Source organism: Staurois parvus, unplaced genomic scaffold, assembly GCF_062004578.1.
Source record: "Staurois parvus isolate SC_StPar_1 unplaced genomic scaffold, SC_StPar_1.0 ptg000432l, whole genome shotgun sequence".
Classification (NCBI taxonomy): domain Eukaryota; kingdom Metazoa; phylum Chordata; class Amphibia; order Anura; family Ranidae; genus Staurois; species Staurois parvus.
Window position 1 is genome coordinate 6,906,680 of NW_028318228.1, and position 18,222 is coordinate 6,924,901.

The following is an 18,222-nucleotide window of genomic DNA, read 5'->3' on the forward strand; positions in this document are numbered from 1 at the left end:
GGTCTCTGTTAGAGGAGCGGTTGGGGGCCATAAAACTGGGCGGCTGAGCTGAAGTTTTGCACCCCCTGTGAACTGTAAAATAAAAGCTGGACAGGTCTAGGTACTTGTCTGTTAATTCACCGGATTTATATATATATATATATATATATATATATATATATATATATATATATAAATCCGGTGAATTAACAGACAAGTACCCAGGTCTATACACACACCACCGCTGCAGCATTTTATCTCTGGGTGCATAGTGTGAGAGGTGTCACCGCCTGTCATACTCACCCACTTCAATGGGGCCACAACTGTGTACAAAACGTGATTCTGGTGCAGTAGTGCGCTATTATAGCATGAAATCCACCATATATATGCCTCCTCATTGCCTGTCACATGCCCTCTGAATAGCGATCCAAGCACAGATCACACTTCAGATGGCACCGCACACTATTGTGAGTATAATGGGATGGGAGTGAGATTGTACAATCAGATTGCATGGTGTATGGCACAACATTCCCTTGCACAGTGTACAGTAGTGAGTGAACCCCACTGATTGGTGAGAGAAGTGTATCTTCTGTGCTGACTTAGTATTTCCTCCCCCCCCCCGATACCCACTAACAGTGAGATGACACCGTGCCAGGCATTGCGGTGACCCGTCTCCATCAGATCTGTCCCGGCCTCCCCCCTTCAATCCCTCACATCGCTCCCACCGAGGATCCGCCGATCTCAGGCCGGACACTCCGAGAAGTTTTCTCCTTCCACTCTTCTCCCTGCCAGGAGACAGACAGGGCGAGCATCCAATCAGCGCAGGGCGTTGTGCCTGGGCGGGGCAGATCCCGCGGACTGCGCGTGTGCGGAGAGGCTTTCTGCTGTCCGGAGTGGAGCGGCTCCGTGTGCGGGGAGAGGAAAGTTGATACATTTGTAGCGAGCGGAGGAGCGGAGAGTCCATTGTGTGTCCGAGAGAGAGGGGAGGCCGGGGAGAGCAGAGCCGGGCCGGGAGAGACGCGGAGCCATGACCTGGAATGTCATCTCCCCGGACACACTTGTTGCTGGATAAGCAGGAGGTGAGGAGAAGCGGGGGGAGGGGAGGAGGAGGAGGGGGGCTGGGGTCACCCAGACGAAGGGGGCATGGGCTGTGACCTGCCGGGGGTTAACTCTTCCACTGCCGGACGGGACGACCTGCTCCTGACTTCCAGGCCGGCTGACCTCCTTCTGTAATGGGACATATTCACCTCTGTTGTCACCATCATTCCTCTCCGGGTGGGAAGGAGCTAATTCCCCCCTTTGTGACTCATTTACCCCAGATGCAGTCAGTGCATTTGTTTCTAAACGCGATATACTCACGCATGCAAGAAAAACGCACTCCGAGGCCGCGTTTATCCAGCGCCGGAATGCACCGTAAACGCACTGAAAATGCATTAGAATGCGCATTCAGAAACTTGCAGTGATGGGAGGGAATGCACCGTAAATGCACCGGAATGCACCGTAAATGCATTAGAATGCACATGCAGAAACTTGCAGTGATGGGAGGGAATGCACCGTAAACGCATTAGAATACACATGCAGAAACTTGCAGTGATGGGAGGGAACGCACCGTAAATGCACCGCAATCGCGCCGGAACGCATCGTAAATGCACTGAAAATGCATTAGAATGCGGATTCAGAAACTTGCAGTGATCGGAGGGAATGCGCCGAAATGCACCGTAAACGCACTGAAAATGCATTAGGATGCGCATGCAGAAGCCTACAGTGACGGGACGGATTGTGGTGGAAGGGACGGGTCACTATCACCATCCGACGTCATGTGGACTTGTGATTCCTGCGAACATCATCGTGGAGTTGTAATTCCTCTCCAGGTAGGAAAGCGTTAATTCTCCCCTTTGTGACCTCAACACTTGTAGGGCTCATTCACACCAGATGGAATCAGCGCATTTAAAAAAAAAACGCAAGAAAAACGCACTCAGAGGCCTCGTTTATCCAGCGCCGGAACGCACCGTAAACGCACTGAAAATGCATTAGAATACGCATGCAGAAACTTGCAGTGATGGGAGGGATTGTGGTGGAAGGGGCGGTTCACTGTCACGATCTGTCGGCCCACGGACATCATGTGCGCTCATAATTCCTCTCCAGGTGGGAAGGGGTTAATTCCCCCCTTTGTAACCTCAACACTTGTAGGGATCATTTACCCCAGATACAGTCAGCGCATTTTTTTTTAAACCCGATACAAGCACATATGCAAGAAAAATGTACTGTGACGCTGCGTTCTCCTTCATCGAAACGCACTGAAAATGCATTAGGATGCGCATGCAGAAACTTGCAGTGATGGGAGGGATTGTGGTGGAAGGGGCGGGTCACTGTCACCATCCAACGTCATGTGGACTTGTGATTCCTGCAGACATCATCATGTGGAGTTGTAATTCCTCTCCAGGTAGGAAAGAGTTAATTCTCCCCTTTGTGACCTCAACACTTGTAGGGCTCATTTACCCCAGATGCAGTCAGTGCATTTGTTTCTAAACGCGATATAACCACGCATGCAAGAAAAACGCACTTAGAGGCCGCGTTTATCCAGCACCGGAACGCACCGTGAACGCACTGAAAATGCATTAGAATGCGCATGCAGAAACTTGCAGTGATGGGAGGGAATGCACCGTAAACGCGCCGGAACGCACCGTAAACGCACTGAAAATGCATTAGGATGCGCATGCAGAAACCTACAGTGACGGGAGGGATTGTGGTGGAAGGGGCGGGTCACTGTCGCCATCCAACGTCATGTGGACTTGTGATTCCTGCGGACATCATCACGTGGAGTTGTAATTCCTCTCCAGGTAGGAAAGAGTTAATTCACCCGTTTGTGACCTCAACACTTGTAGGGCTCATTCACACCAGATGCAGTCAGGCGCTTTTTTTTTTTTAAACACGATTCAGGTGAAACTTACTCTCAGGCTGCGTCTTTCCAGCACCAGAACGCACCGCAAACACGTTCGAATGCGCATGCAGAAAGGCACAGTGACGGGAGGGATTGTGGTGGAAGGACCGGTTCACTGTCATGATCTGACAGCATGTGGACTTGTGACTCCTGCAGACACCATCATGTGCACTCATAATTCCTCTCCCGATAGGAAAGAGTTAAATCACCCCGTTGTGACCTCAACACTTGTAGGGCTCATTTACACCAGACGCAGTCAGGCACTTTTTCTTTTTAAACGCGGTACAAGCACATATGCAAGAAAAATGCACTCCAAGGCTGTGTGTTTTCCCAGCTCCGGAACGCACCGCAAACGCAAGGGAAAAAATGATTCCAAAGGCACACTATGAAGACACTGAAAACGCACTGCAAGTGAAGTAGCACAATTTCACAGTCGCGTTCAGTGTGAAGCAGGGTTTGTACACCTGTGTGTACAGGCACATTGAAAATCACTTAAAATAAAAAAAATTGCAAACCTCAGAAAAAAAAAATAAACGCCCGTATGCCTAAAACGCTGCATTTTTAGACAGAAGAGTGCGAGGGATCTAAAAGCTATTTAGTGAAGACATTAGATTGAAATAAATGGAAAAGCACTACAAGCAAACTGAAAACGCATTCCTATGTGCATATAGAAATGTACGGTGACAGGAGAGATTGAGAAGGACAGAGACAGAATGAGCCCTTCAAGATGAAGTTGAGTATTTTTATTTGGCCGCTTTTTTTAATCCAGCACCAACTTGTTCATCGTGTAGGACGATGTGTATCCCATTAACTGCAACTGGTAAAAACATTCTCCCCCTGTAGTGCTGGATATCGCCCCCAGCTCCTGTCTTCTGCCACACCTAGATGTAGGATTCGTTCACACTTGCCTTGGTCTCTGAAAAGTGATCCACCTTCAGATCGCTCTTCAGAGAGCATTTGAGAGGCAGTGTGGAGGCATATACTTTTAACCCCTTTAAAACCTGCATTAGCACTCCATAACCATGATTGGGTGGGAAGCGGGGTGCTTGCAGAGCGGCCCCATTCACTTGAATGGGTTGTGACAGGGTAGCATGATTCCTATCATGTGTACACCCCCCATCACTGCCACTGCAGCTAAAGAGGGATAGCAGTTGAGGAGGCAGTAAAAAGCGCTGGTCAACCGCGGGGTTATAACTCCTTCCAAATGCTATTGTGAACAAGCCCTCCAAAGTGACACTGAACTCTGATATAAAATATGAGGGGTCTTCAAAAAGCTTCTACACATATATATAGAATATAGAATAAAGTCTTAAAGCGGAGTTCCAGCTGAAAAAAAACAAAGTCAACAGCTACAAAAACTGTAGCTGCTGACTTTTAAAATACAGCCACTTACCTGTCCCTCAGTCCAGCGGTGTCCTCACCACCTCTGGTTTCACCGGCCGTCTTCTCTCCCCGGTGCCAGCATCTTTGGTGTGGGCACCCGGCTGTGACAGCTTGTGGCTTCACAGCTGGGTGCCCACTGCACATGTGCGAGAAGCGCTACACTTTGTGAATGGTCCTGTAGTCTTCTGGGACCTGTCACATGTCCCAGAAGACTACGGGGAGGGAGGGAGAACAATTTCCAAGGCAATCGCAGTGGAAGTGGGTACCCGGTCCCCAAAGGCGCCAATCCTTAATGGGGGGACAAAGCATTAAAGCGGAACTTCCCCTTTTGGGTGGAACTCTGCTTTGAAGTGTAAAACCCTCATATTATTATAATTGTACAGTATTTATAAAGCGCCAATGGTTCGCTCAGCGCTGTACATTGCAAAGGGGGACAGAACATGTCTCATATATTCTATTCTATAAAAATACATTCTTAACATAGAACTTGAGGCAAAAGTTGTGTTTTTTTTTTCTCATTTTGTATAGAGTAAGGGGGCGTTATAACCCGTCATTTATTTTTGCCATCTGTGTCCCATTGGAGAGATTTCCCTTCACTTCCTGTTCCATAACCAAAGCAGGAGGTGACAAAAAATCCCTCCAAAGTGGGGGAACTAGTGTCCCTAGTGGAAGATTTTCTCTTTTTTCCTGTTCAGGGGACAACTGGAAATTTGGGATCTTCTATCACTCTGTGCTAATGGTTAACAGGACATTTACAGAGGACGAGTCTCCCTAATGGGGACACAGACAGCAATTAAACCTGTCAGGGGTTCCAATCCCTCTCCACTTTATCCAAAACTAAAAAAGTTCTGCCTTTAGTTATGCTTGAAGGCTCATTACTTTTTGCTTTGATCTCTGAAGAGCAATCTGCATTCAGATCTCTCTTTGGAGAGCCTTTGACAGGTGGTGAGAAGGTGCTATAACCCCTTGATGGGCACTAGCATGTCACAACCACAATTGCAGAGTCCTTTCACTTGAATGGGTCATGTTCGGCAGGTGCTACACACGCTGAAAGTGACTGGGCGAGGGGGTGGAAAGTTTTAAAAAAAACTACTTGTCCAGGGACTAAATAGGTGTCCTAATCTACTTGTCCTCATAAAAGAAAAAAAAAAAGGAATTTTAACCAAAACCGTATTTAAATCTTAGGTGCTGTTAGTAATGTCTGGGGCTATTAAAAACAAAAGGGGCTTTACAGGGACTTAAACGTTTAATATTTTTAACATTGCACTGTCAAACTCCTCTCCCCCCCCCACCCGCCTGTCACCAGCCCTGCACCGGGGACTTGTAGGGATTTGGGGAGACCTTGCAGTGTAGTGAGCACCGATTGGCTGCTCGTCAGGGAGGGGGGAGTGTCCAGTTTATCCTTTATCCCTTTCGCTTGCGGCTTTACAGCCAGGTGCCCACTGCGCATGTGCGAGAAGCGCTGCGCTTTCTGAACAGCCCAGTAGTCTCCTGGGACCTGTCACGTGTCCCAGAAGACTATGGGGAGGGAGGGGGTGTGGCCAATTCCACTTATGATCACTTAGGCAATCGCAGCGGAAGTTTGAGCGGGTACCTGTCAAAATCGGGTACCCCCGCTCCCCAAAGGTGCCAATCCTTAACGGGGAGTGTGGGGGGGAGCGAAGCCTTGAAGTGGAATGCGTTAATTCATAAATTCCTTCTATAACTCTCAGCCTCCTCCAAATTTCCAAATCCTGAGAAGTATGTTCTCCAATGATCAGACTTGTACTAACAACCTCTCTTCCCCCCCCCCAATCATTTACTGGGAAGATCAGTGTGCTGCTGTTTCTCCCCACCCAGCTCTCTGTTCTCAGCTGCATAAGTAGATAAGGCCCTGTTCACACTGCAGCGATTTTCTGCTTGAAGCTTGTAGCTCTAATACACTCGACAAACCAAATCCCAATCATTTCAATGGCCCTGTTCACATGTGAGTGTTTTGCTGCCTGTAGCAGAACTCCTGTTCCTCAAAAAAGTACATGAGCTTCTTTTAGGTAGATTGGCTCCATAGACATCAATAGGAACGCCTGAAAAATGAATAACATGAGCGTTTTAAAAGCATTATATTGCATGTTTTCTGGAAAAACAGCAGCTCTCCTTCCTCTAGTGCTTTCTATTGGCTATAATAAAACACAGAAATCTTGAATACAGATGTAAGATGCTGGTAATATGCGTGCAAACCCCTCAAATAAAATCGGCTGAAAATCGCTTTGTTCCGGGGTGAACTGGGCCTTATAGGGATTGTGATCACAAGGAAAAAAGGAATTTGTAATGTTTCTTTTATATCTTTACACAAATGTTTTGCCTTTCATTTCTGTTTGAATCCTTTCACTGCCAGATCTGTTCTTGGTATGGACCTTATGGGGGGGGGGTTTACACACACTCCACCGGGATTGTGTGTACATCTGACAAGCAGATACTCCTTTCTGGTGGCTGTGCTGCCGTCCAATTGCTTGCGCCCCCCCAGTAACACCTGCCCAACCCCCGGCGTGTCCCCCTCTCCCGCCATGTATCTCTGGCTGTGCTTGCTTATTTGTAGGCTGGGGACTGGCATAGCAGGGGTGCCACCGGGTAGGGGCAAGGGAGCAGAGCGGACACACGGCACAAAAATATGAGGAGTCTTCAAAAAGTTTCCGCACATATTTATCTATATAAAATAAAGTCTTAAAGCGGAGTTCCAGCTGAGAAAAAAAAAAAAGTCAGCAGCTACATAAACTGTAGCTGCTGACTTTTAAAATACATCCACTTACTTGTCCCTCGGTCCAGAGGTGTCCTCACCACGGCTGGTTTCACCGTCTGTCTTCTCTCCCGGGGCCGGCATCTTTGGTGTGGGCACCCGGCTGTGACAGCTTGTGGCTTCACAGCCGGGTGCCAACTGCACATGTGCGAGAAGCGCTGCACTTTCTGAACAGCCCTGTAGTCTTCTGGGACCTGTCACGTGTCCCAGAAGACTATGGGGAGGGAGGGAGGAGGACAACTTCTGCTTCTGATTGCCTAGGCATATTTTACTGGATATGTTTTATAGCAAAAAGTAAAAAAAAAATGATATATATATATATATATATATCATTTTTTTTTTTTTTTAAATTGTCAGTCTTCTTTTGTTTATAGCACAAAAAATAACCGCACAAACGATAACCGCACAGACGATCAAATACCACCAAAATAAAGCTCTATTTGTTGCCATCGAGGCCAAGAAAAAAAATAGGGAGGTGCGAAGTGCACTGCATTACATTCAGAGGCCTTAGCTACTTATGCAGCTGAGAACAGAGAGCTGGGTGGGGAGAAACAGCAGGACACTGATCTTCCCAGTAAATGGTTGGGGGGGAGAGGTTGTTAGTACAAGTCTGATCATTGGAGAACATACTTCTCAGGATTTGGAAATTTGGAGGCGGCTGAGAGTAATATCACAAATGTAAAGGAATATGAATATATTTTCAGCACCTTTTCGGCCAATAGGCAGCTTTCACACTGAGCAGTTTTTGAAGTGTTTTTGCATTGAGAAAAAATGAATCCCCTTAAATTCAATGTTTGTCTTTACACTGGTCTGTTGCGCTTCCCGTGCGGTGTTAAAAATCCTGCTTGCTGCATTTTTGGTGCATTTTCGGTCAGTTAAAAAAAGCACCAAAAATGCACCTCCCCATCGAGGCCTTCTTCACACCTATACATTTTTTAGTGCTTTTTGTGGAAATGCACTAAAGTCCACAGGGTTTCCTATGGAACACATTCACATCTATGCTTTTTTGCTGCATTTTTGGAAAGAGTCAGAGACTTTTTAAAATACAAAACCGCATTTTTGGTTCAAAAGACTTCAATGGAGATGCTTCAGAAAGTGGGGGTTTGACACATTTGTGATATGTTTTTTTTTTTTTTTTGGAGGGGGTCATTCATGACACACTATCATCCCTCTGAAAATTGATCTGTGGTGGATCGCCTTTCAGAGGGCGATAGAACATCGGTTGCTGAGAATTTAGGGGACAATTCTGCTGCCTCCTGAATGCTTGTTGTTTTGTTTTTTTCTTTTCTTTTCCACCTGATGATCTGGCTAGTAACCCACCACCTGTCGTAGGGTTTCTGGAGTCTGGATGGAGGAGCAATGGAGGTGCCCTTGGACAGTACCATTGCCTATCTGGGGGAGGGTAGTGTTAGATGGACTAGCAGGTTTAGATGGACTTCACTAATGAATTAAAGCCAAGCTTCAACTAACACTTTATAATCAGTTACAGCAACAGTTTTTTCTTTCCTTTTGGGATAAAGGTTTTATCCCCCGTTCACTTCAATGCGATTTGACAGTTCAAAATTGCACGACGAGTCACACCCTATTTGTGCTTATGGAAGCGATCAAATCGGTGCGACTTCGACCTTACAGTGCAACACCAATTTTGAGAAAACAATTCCTGCCCTATGTTTGGTGATTGAGTTGCATAGATGTCAGGCAAGCCACACATGAAATCGCTCTGACCAGCGGCTTTAAAACTGCGCTACTTCAAGTGAAGCTGTGTGATTTCATGATTTCAGAGTCAGTGTGATTTCATGATTTCAGAGTCAGTGTGATTTCATGATTTCAGAGTCAGTGTGAAGCAGGGCTATAAATGAATAAAAGCTGACAATTGGAAGCCACCTGTGAGTGGGAAATAGAAACATAGAAGTGACAGCAGAGAAAGGCCGAGTGGTCCATCAAGTCTGCCCGTTTTATGATTTTTTTTTGGGGGGTTTTTTTTTTTTTTTGCTTTTTTTTGTTTTATTTATTTCAGGTACTTTATATAGCGCCATCAATTTATGCAGCGCTTTTACATATATATAGTACATTCACATCAGTCCCTAACCCTCAAGGGGTGTACAATCTAAGGTCCCTAACTCACATTCATACATACACATACTAGGGACAATTTAGACAGGAGCCAATTAACCTCCCAGCATGTCTTTGGAGTGTTTTTGTTTTACCTTTTTGTCTGAGTATAGATCTATGGTTTGTATCAACCCCCAACTGCCTTTTTTTTTGCTGGCCAGCTTGGTCTGTTAAAAGGAGGGAAACAATAAGACACTGGCTGGATCACCGGGTGATAATAAAGGAGGAATAAGCTTAAGGTGTCTAAAAACAGACCCCCCCTCTCCAAATTATACCTCAGTATGGCCACCAAATGTGACCTGTTCAAATGAATGGGGCTGTACTGTAACCTTGAGCTATACGCTTGGCTTGTGGTTGTGGTGTGCTATTAAAAAGACAATCCCTGGTTGCCAATAAATGAGGGGCATTCGACAGGCAGAGGTATTGCCCCCCCAAATGCCCAATAGCTGCTGCTCTACTGTCCTCTGAAAAGTGAACCACGGCAGATTGCTTGTCAGAGGGGCGGCAGAGGCTGCGTCGAGAAAAAAAAAATGAATGCAGCCACCGCACTATGAATCTGCAATATAATGCATTTTCGGTGTAAGTTTAATACGGTTATAACCTGGCGCACAGCAGTCTGTTGTCCTCAAGCGGAAAAATATTGGTTGTAACTTTTTTTTTTTTTTTTTTTTAATAGCCAACATTTTGCTAAAGCGACTGAAGGCAGCAGATCCTCTTCTGCTCATCCGTTCACACCATCCTCCTCCTAGTAATCTGACTATAGCTGTAGGAATTCTGCACATGCAGGATGCCTGGCACTGGACCAACTCTGTCCAAAAAACCACAAAGCTTAGTGGTCATGTGTTCCTTGGCCGGGTCTAGGCTGAGGGAATGAGGAAAAAATGGGAGGAAATAGCATTGGGTCTGTGTAGTCCTGATCCATGCAAATGCAGCTGTCAGTGCGGTAATCCTGGCTCCTATGGATGTTCTGCTAATAAGGATGACATGGAGCAGGGGGAGACTTTCTATCAGTCTCTAGAAGTGTATGGGGGGGTTCAGGCTACGCATGCAGAACTTGATGTTGGTTATCAAAAAATCTGCAACTAGTTTCTAGCCTTTTGTATTTCTCATCCCCGAAATCTGACCCATCTCGAAAATGAGAAGTTCCATTTTTTTTTATATATGTCCCGTGGCCACTGATAAGAAAGTTATCGTTATCTGACCTGTTCTGCTTTCGCAGTTTCCTGATTAATAGGTAAACCTCGGTCCGTGAAAGCGCTAAAGCCTATCCCGCATGGTCCGCTTTGGCTGATGGCCAGGCTTCTAGCTTACAGAGCATTGGCTTAAAGTGTATTCTATTTTTGAAGTCAAATTTGAGAAAACCCCACTATTTACTGTATGTTGTGTCTTCCCATTGAAAAAAAAAATTCTTACCTTTTTTTGAGATTTTTTTTTTTTGGCATGCCTGAACACTCTCAGTGTTTCTTCTTTAATACAACCTCAGATATGAAATACGAACAAAGCGTTTCCCTCTAGAGTGTGTACTTATCTCAATCCAGAGCACTAAGTGTTATTTCTGTCTGCTGCCTCCTTCCTCTGCTATCAGCATGAGTCACTTCTGGCTAGTTTTCCTGACACCTATAGAAAAATGGTGACAGGGGTGGGAGCTCCAGCAGATTGACAATCTCAAATGTGTTCCTATGTACTGTGTGCAGGGGTGGGGGTGGGGGTGCCGCCACTTCCCTCCAATCAGCTTTTCTCACTGATGCGACTTCAGCTCCCCACCCCCTGCTTTTCAGAGCTGGGAGATCATGTGTAAATTCTGCACGTTGAATGGATGTAGCAGAAAGACAGCTGCAGATAAACAGATACAATTTATGCAGGAGGATTTGTTTAATCTCCATGTATCACCTGAGGCCAGTCACTTCACTGGGTATATGTAACCATCTTAGACACCATATACCTTCCCCTCTACCCCCGTTCCCAATTCTACTTACCTCTGGGGATGCAGAGTTGTCAGTGCCCATTTAGTCAGTTCTGTGGTCCAGGGATTTGAAATCCTTGCTCTTTTCCCTCCATCTCAGTGCAGTGCATCCAAGACAGACCAGAGTTCTATGTTTTGTTATTATCATCCTTCTGATGTAGGTTTGAGATTATGTATATTTCTACTACCACTCTTAGCATATATATATATATATATGTTTAATACTCAGCTATATTTCCATAGGACCATTTGTGTATTTATATGTTATTTTCATTATGACCATTTGATTATGCCACACCAATTTGCTTCCTATTGACTGCGGAGATTGAGCTGTAGTTTGGTATCAGATTGATGTGCTGATCGACTGCAGCTGATCTCGTATGCGGAAAGGGTATATATTTTATGAGCAGACGTCTGATATCCACTCCGCCCCTTGAAGATGTCAAGTGACGAAACGCGTTGGGCCTGGCCTAGTGGCCGTGACGTTAGAACGTTCCTCCCAGCTGTCGGCTGTGTTGATCGCGGTGCAGGAGGTTCGTCCCTTGGTTTTTCGCTTGTGGATGTGGCATTTTAGAGGCTGTCATTGCTGGTGTCGGCTAGACACCTTCTTTGTGAGTGCAATACTTTATTAATAAAATTTACTGGTTTTAAACGTACTGCACCATCATATCTCTTCTTATTCCTTGAGCTTTGCCCATGTTATTGGAAGATCATTTGCTGCTTAGCTGTTCCATATGTGCTGATTGGTTCACGATTGGTTGCTGTTCCTCTACTGGGATATCCTGCAGATCATCGCTCCCAGAGCAAAATGCTATCATGCTGGTTATAATATAATCAGCATGTCGCTCTGGTGAGTGTATTCATTTCATCTGGTGTCGGATTTGCACATGGGTGTTTGTTTTCAAGATTGACATTATGTTGATATTGGACGATCGCTGTTATGGTGGCTGGACTTATGTGTATATTTATGAATTCATTTATTTCTATTATTTATCCTTGCATGTTTTGTGAATAATTAGCGCACTTTTTATTTGTACACCATTTTACCTTTTTTGGTTAGAGGTGCTGCTTATTATTTGATTTATTTTGCATTTTCTGTGGCGCTTCTTATATCTGCTACATAATTCTTTAAGGGTAACTCAATTGCTACACAAGTCATATTGTAATTGAATGTTATTAAAGATGACCTTTCCTTTTCAAGCAGCAGGGCTGTAATTTTCTGTAAATGTAATGCACTATGGCTACCTGAAGGCCTTCTGTACACAAGTACAGAAGCCCCCTCCCAAGAATTGTAATTTCCTGCTTGTGTGATTGATTTACTGATTTTCCTCGAAGTATGCAATAGGATATATGTCTGATTTTTTTTTTGGCATCCCCTGCAACAGAAATACAATTTTTGGTGAGACACTCCCAAAGCATTTCTAAAGGATGCAGACCCTGCCACTTTCCTTGGAGCTCTGCAGGTACAGCTAGTTGATAATTATAAAATCACTCCCATTCATTATCACTCTGCACATTGATAGAAACAGCTATTACTTCAGAATAACAAAGGGTAGGCATCTGCAACAAAGTTTGTTAAAATCCCTGCAATGATCACCCATAGGGGATTTTTTTTTTTTGTTTTACCTCAACAAAAGTGTAGTTACTCTTTAATGGTCAGTCCTGCACAGTGAATCCCTCTGGTCTGTCCTGGAAGTGCTGCATAGAGAAGAGTTAGAAAAGCGTGGGTTTCAAATCACCAGACTGCTCATCCAACTGTATGGGCACTGAGAGCTAAGCATTCCCAGAGGTAAGTACAGCAAGGAATGGATGGGCTGGGAAGGGTGCAGCCAGGGGGTGGGGGGGGGTGTAGGTTGCTAGCTCAACTTTTCAAATTTTTTTTTTTTTTTTTCATGAAAAGGTGAACTTTCACTTAAACGCCTTAGAACTGAACAGGAGTAGAGGGAAAATCTTCCAATGAGGACTTGGGATTCCCCCCTTACTCTGGAGGGTTTTCCTATCGCTTCCTGTTTTGACTATGACACAGGAAGTGTAAAGGGAAATTTTCCCAATGGGACACAGATGGTAAAAAGAAATCTGCCGGGGGGGGGGGGGGGTTATAACCCTCCCTAAATCTATCAAAAATCGTTTTTCATTATGCTATGAGAATGGGAGCAATGTAACAAATATAATGCACAGAAGGTGTTATCCAATTTGGCTGCAGCAGACAGGCGTTTGGGAAGCGTTTTTATGGCAGCACACAGCGCTATTCACACAGAAGTGTTAGCATTGCGTCTTGTTACATTGCAGCAAAACTGACATGTGGAGTCAGGAGGAGCTGAAGCCTCCCATTTAAGTCTATGGTGCCGCTCCGCACATTCCTGGCAGGCGTTTGCGGTGCGGTTGCAAAGCGTTAATACCATTTAACTTCATTATAGGAGTTTGTGGTGCGGTATCATCCGCCTCAAAACTGCACAATGGGTGTTTTGGGAACCTTTGAGGAGCGTTAAAAACAGGGTGGATTTGATTTAAATCAAACTGATTTAAATCACGATTTAAATCACTAGTCAGTAAGGCTTGATTTAAATCCTAGTTTTCTACATAGACTAATTCTTGCTGGTATAACTTTAATATGCAAGTAGATGAAGATTTTTAGAATACCAACTTTTCATATTAGTTTTTTTATCCCCAGTTTAATAGGTTAATCATTGATATTTGGACAACTTTTCTGTTGTACTTAAGAAGGAGAAAAATAATCATTACCTTAATAATAACAATTTAAATAGATTTATTCAACTGAAACAATAACATTCCAGCATATGTTATTTGCTTAAACAAACATCCATGTTTGGTAACTCATTTGGCTAAACAAAATATATATATTTTAAGAAACTTAGACTGTCAGCCCCTTCCTCCTCACACTTAGTTTCCCTTTCTTCTTGTGCAGATCTATTCCACTCCAAACAATCAGAAAAATATTGTTTCTATTCACTGAACTTCTTGAAACTTAGCAGTGAAGGGGTTGATTCTGTATTCATAGGTTTGTAGAAGTTAGGATGAAGGTCTTTTTCTTAACTCTGTTCATGTTATAACATTTTTGCTGTGAAGAAGAGGCATGTGATCTCCGCTGAGTCAAATTCAGTTTTGAGAACTGCAAAGTAAACCGAGCATCTGTGATAATATCTTGTAGGCAGAGAAACTGCCCAATAATCTTACAAAAACCTCTGGAAGAGCATGACATTGTGAATGGATTCATGGAATTTATTTACCAAAAAAATTAAACATATACAGCCTTATTCTACATAATTAAAAAACTAATCTTTATTTCATGATGGAATAACCTTTGGATGGTAATATATTTTCCTCAAAAAGCATTTTATTCAAAAAAATACGATTTTAAATAAAAAAAATCCGATTTAAATAAAAGAAATCTGATTTTTTTTTTTTTTTTTTTTTTAAATCATTGATTTTTATCCACCCTGGTTAAAAACACTTCCCAAATGCCTGTCTAACGCCTGTCAGATGCTATAGGGGCATTTGGCAAGAGTTAGAAATAAAGTCAAGTGTGAACGAGCCCTTCGTGTCTAACGGTCTTCTGCGGCACGTTGAATGTATTTGAGTGTCCAAAGAATAGATGCCTGTGTTGAAATGTAGAAATAGAATGTCTGGTTAGATAAGAATGATCATTTGAATGTAACCTTGGTTAACCCTGAAAGAGAAACTAAAATTATCCATTTTATTATAAGTTTCAGAACATTATCAGACTGAAAATATTTCAGATGACGTTGGTGTAGCGGGGAGCGATATCCTCTAGCTCACCGCTGACTTCCTGTCTAGTAATCCTAAAGGGGCAGACTGCCAGTGTTTTCTTGTTGTTGATCCTCTGTTTTAAAATAGCAAATATGGCGCATATGGCTAAACAATGAATTCCAGCGATTTATTTTATAGCATAGTGCAGCATTGGTCCAATGTAAAGCAAGCAATAGATGATACAATTTTTTTTTCCTTCCACCACCACAGTCGGTGTTCATGGGGAAATGCCTCCTGTGGAGCTATTGTGTTCTGCCGGCAAAAAAACTATGATTACTGCTAGCTACTATAGCCACCAGCAGAAATCGCAAGAAAGAAATCTGACAGGCTGGATGTACTGAAGTTGTTCGATGGAACAACTTGAGTGCAACCAACATACCCATAGATGGGTCAAATCTCAGCCGGTCCCTGCTGAACCGGCCAAGATCCAATCCATCTGTGGCTGTCTTTACATGCATATGCTACACCCGTGTTCAAAGTGATTTCTTAGCAAATAAAGCATGGAGACATGGATGGATGGGGGAGTTTGCTTTGAATATTAAACATGAATAAATAGGATTTAACTTACGGTGCTCAGATACGCTTTAACCTCCTTAGCGGTTATCCCGAGTGTAGCTCGGGGTGAAATTTCTATACCAAAAGCGGTAACCCCGAGCTACACTCGGGCTTACCATGCGGCGTTCTCTGGGGGTCCCTGCAGCACTTACCTTGTCCTTCGCTCCCGCGATCTGTCCCCTCCAGCATCCCCGGCCATCTCCTCCGGCCGATGTTGGCATCCAGCTTCTGTGTTCCGGTCCCTGTGACGTCGGAACGTACGGGCGCCTGAACCGGCGGGAAATTTGAATTTTTTAAAAAATGTCATTTTTGCTGTCATTGCTATTTCAATGCATTTCACATACATTTTGTCCCTACTGCTTTGTCCTGTGCCCTGCCTGCATTTTGAATGTTCTTTCTGCCTGGAAACTTAGAAAAGTCCATGGCGTCCAAAAAGCGTCCCTTTACGTCAAAAGCGGTTTTAGAACAGCGATAGTAAATCAGAACCACTTGCAGAATTGAGTGATGATTTGTGGGGAAATTCGTCATCAGACACTGAAAACGATTTTGCGACTTTGCTCAGCGATGTGCGAATTTGCCTCTGTATTTCAAATTTCAGTGTTTTTGGTTGGATTATATTATTGAATTAAATTTATTATTATATTATTATTTTTTATGATTATTAAATTATAATTTATGATTTCGTGTTTCAAATTTTATCATACCCGGGATGTTTAATAGACTCTTGTTCGGACAGATTTCAGTGAGTTATTCCTAAAAATTACAGCCTACAATAAAAAACTACATATTTCCATGGACAAAAATGGTACCGCTTTCAGCACAAAAAATCGGAAAGAATCATACCGCTAGGGAGGTTAATGAATACAGAGTTGCAGTAATGTGCATCTTCTGTATCTATCAGGAGTCCAGCTTGAGAATCTAGCTAGGTATGGTAATTTATGGTGTGAAGTCATTTAGTGGTGTACAATGAATGGTGCTTCTTATTGGTGATACGATTGCACACAATGCAAAGTCTGTAGGTTGTATCTGAGCCTGCAGATCTGACATGCATTTGGAAGCACTTGGCCCCAAGCTATGATTTGGTGTTCAGCATCGTTGTTGATGACTGAGGAATAGAATGTCACCACACAGGATGTGAACCTTGTGCATCTGTGCTCAGCTTTGTGTGTATGTTTTCATTCCACGGTCTCTGTAATAAGCGTCCCCCTATTAATCAGACTTGGATGTCCCATGGGCTACCGTCTAAAAACATCTACTGCTTTGTTTCCAGTTGACTTTATGAACATTCCAACCAGCAGTGATTGAAGACTACTGGAAGATCTCGCATGTCAGAGTCTCCCACACTAACCATGCTTGAGAAAGCCTTGCATCCCAGCATGCTGTGGACCTCATGTATAGCAAGGAGAACCATGCAAATATGGAAGTCTTCCAATTAACTGATGAAATATTTGCTTTAGTTATGGAACCTGATTTGCTTAGTGGCAATTGGAGTCTTAATGGTTGTTAAATAGAGTTTGTATGCAGTGGGGGACATTTATAAAATGTGTGTGAAAAACAAGCAATTTGTACCTCTTACGTTCTTTTTTTATTTATTTATTTTTTTTAATATGGCATGCAACTTTCAGCAGATGATTTATTCGCTTACTGAGTATGTCGATTTTTATCTTTTTAATCCTTGTCTATGTTCTAGTTTAACCACTTGCTGTGCTGTGCTTCAGCCCTGCATTCCCTTGACAGCAGTACGGGGAAAAGTTCCCTGTACAGGCTGTCGCTTTTTAAAAACAGCATGGCCATGTGAGCTCTGCCCACATGGCCGTGTCATTTATACATTTATGGCCGTGTTCTGTGAATGAGTGAACCACAAGTCCTGCGGCTGTCGGCTTGTAGTTCTCAAACTATCACAGTGCTGTGGAGCACCATGGTAGTTCATTGATTCTTCCTGTCAGTAAATCTTCTTGCCTGTACATCCCGCTGTTTTCAAATCTGACATAGTACGGGGAGAAGTTTTCCCATACTATCTGTCAGTGCAGCTGCAGCTATGGGAACATTTTCTATGTTCCACCCTATGGTGAACTTATCGTTTAAGGGAATTCCTTGAGCCCCCCCCCCCCCCCCAGGTCACCAGAACTAGTGTCCCTATTTCACCTCTTTTACTTTTCTGGGGACAACCCAAAATGTGGGATTCTTGAACTTTCACTTTCCTTGGTAATGGTGAACAGGGCAAATAGAGAGGGGGAATCTCCCTAACGGGCACAGAGAGCAATAGAAACCTGACAGTGTTCTAATCCATCGTCACTTTTTCCAAAAATTAAAAAAAATTTTTTTTGTTATACTTTAAAAAAAATAAAGTTAATGTTGCATCACTAGAGTATTTAACCTCCAAGATGGATCATTTTTATTTGAGTGAGTGTGGGGAAATATGCTGCCTTACATAGGTAGTCATTGGGAAGAATGACACTTATAGAGGCTGCTAAAAGGTAATTTGTGTTGGTTGTTACTTGTGGTGATCCCAGGCAACTGGCTCTGTCTGTTGATGCTGGCCCTGAAATGATGTAGGCACCCTCAGGTGGGAATTCGATTCACTGCTTATTGCTCAAGGAACTCTTAGCAATCTCTGGGAGAAGCCTGGTTGGGAAAGGCTGCCCTAGATGAAATGCACATTCATGAGTTACTTAAAACAACTAACCAAAATGTAGGGTTTTTTTTTTTGTTTTTGGTGTGTGTTGT

At 43.6% G+C, this 18,222-nt stretch overlaps 1 protein-coding gene across 2 annotated transcripts in view; it reads left to right on the plus strand.

The window, feature by feature from the left end:
- The first annotated feature begins 856 nt into the window (after nt 1–856).
- Nucleotides 857–18,222, plus strand: part of AKAP13 (A-kinase anchoring protein 13) — a 425,147-nt gene continuing 407,781 nt past the window's right edge. For both annotated transcript variants that reach the window (XM_089687654.1, XM_089687655.1), the window contains exon 1: nt 857–1,058. In XM_089687654.1, coding sequence (XP_089543780.1) covers nt 1,017–1,058 — 42 coding nt within the window. In that variant the 5' untranslated portion in view covers nt 857–1,016. The remainder of the gene's footprint in view (nt 1,059–18,222) is intronic.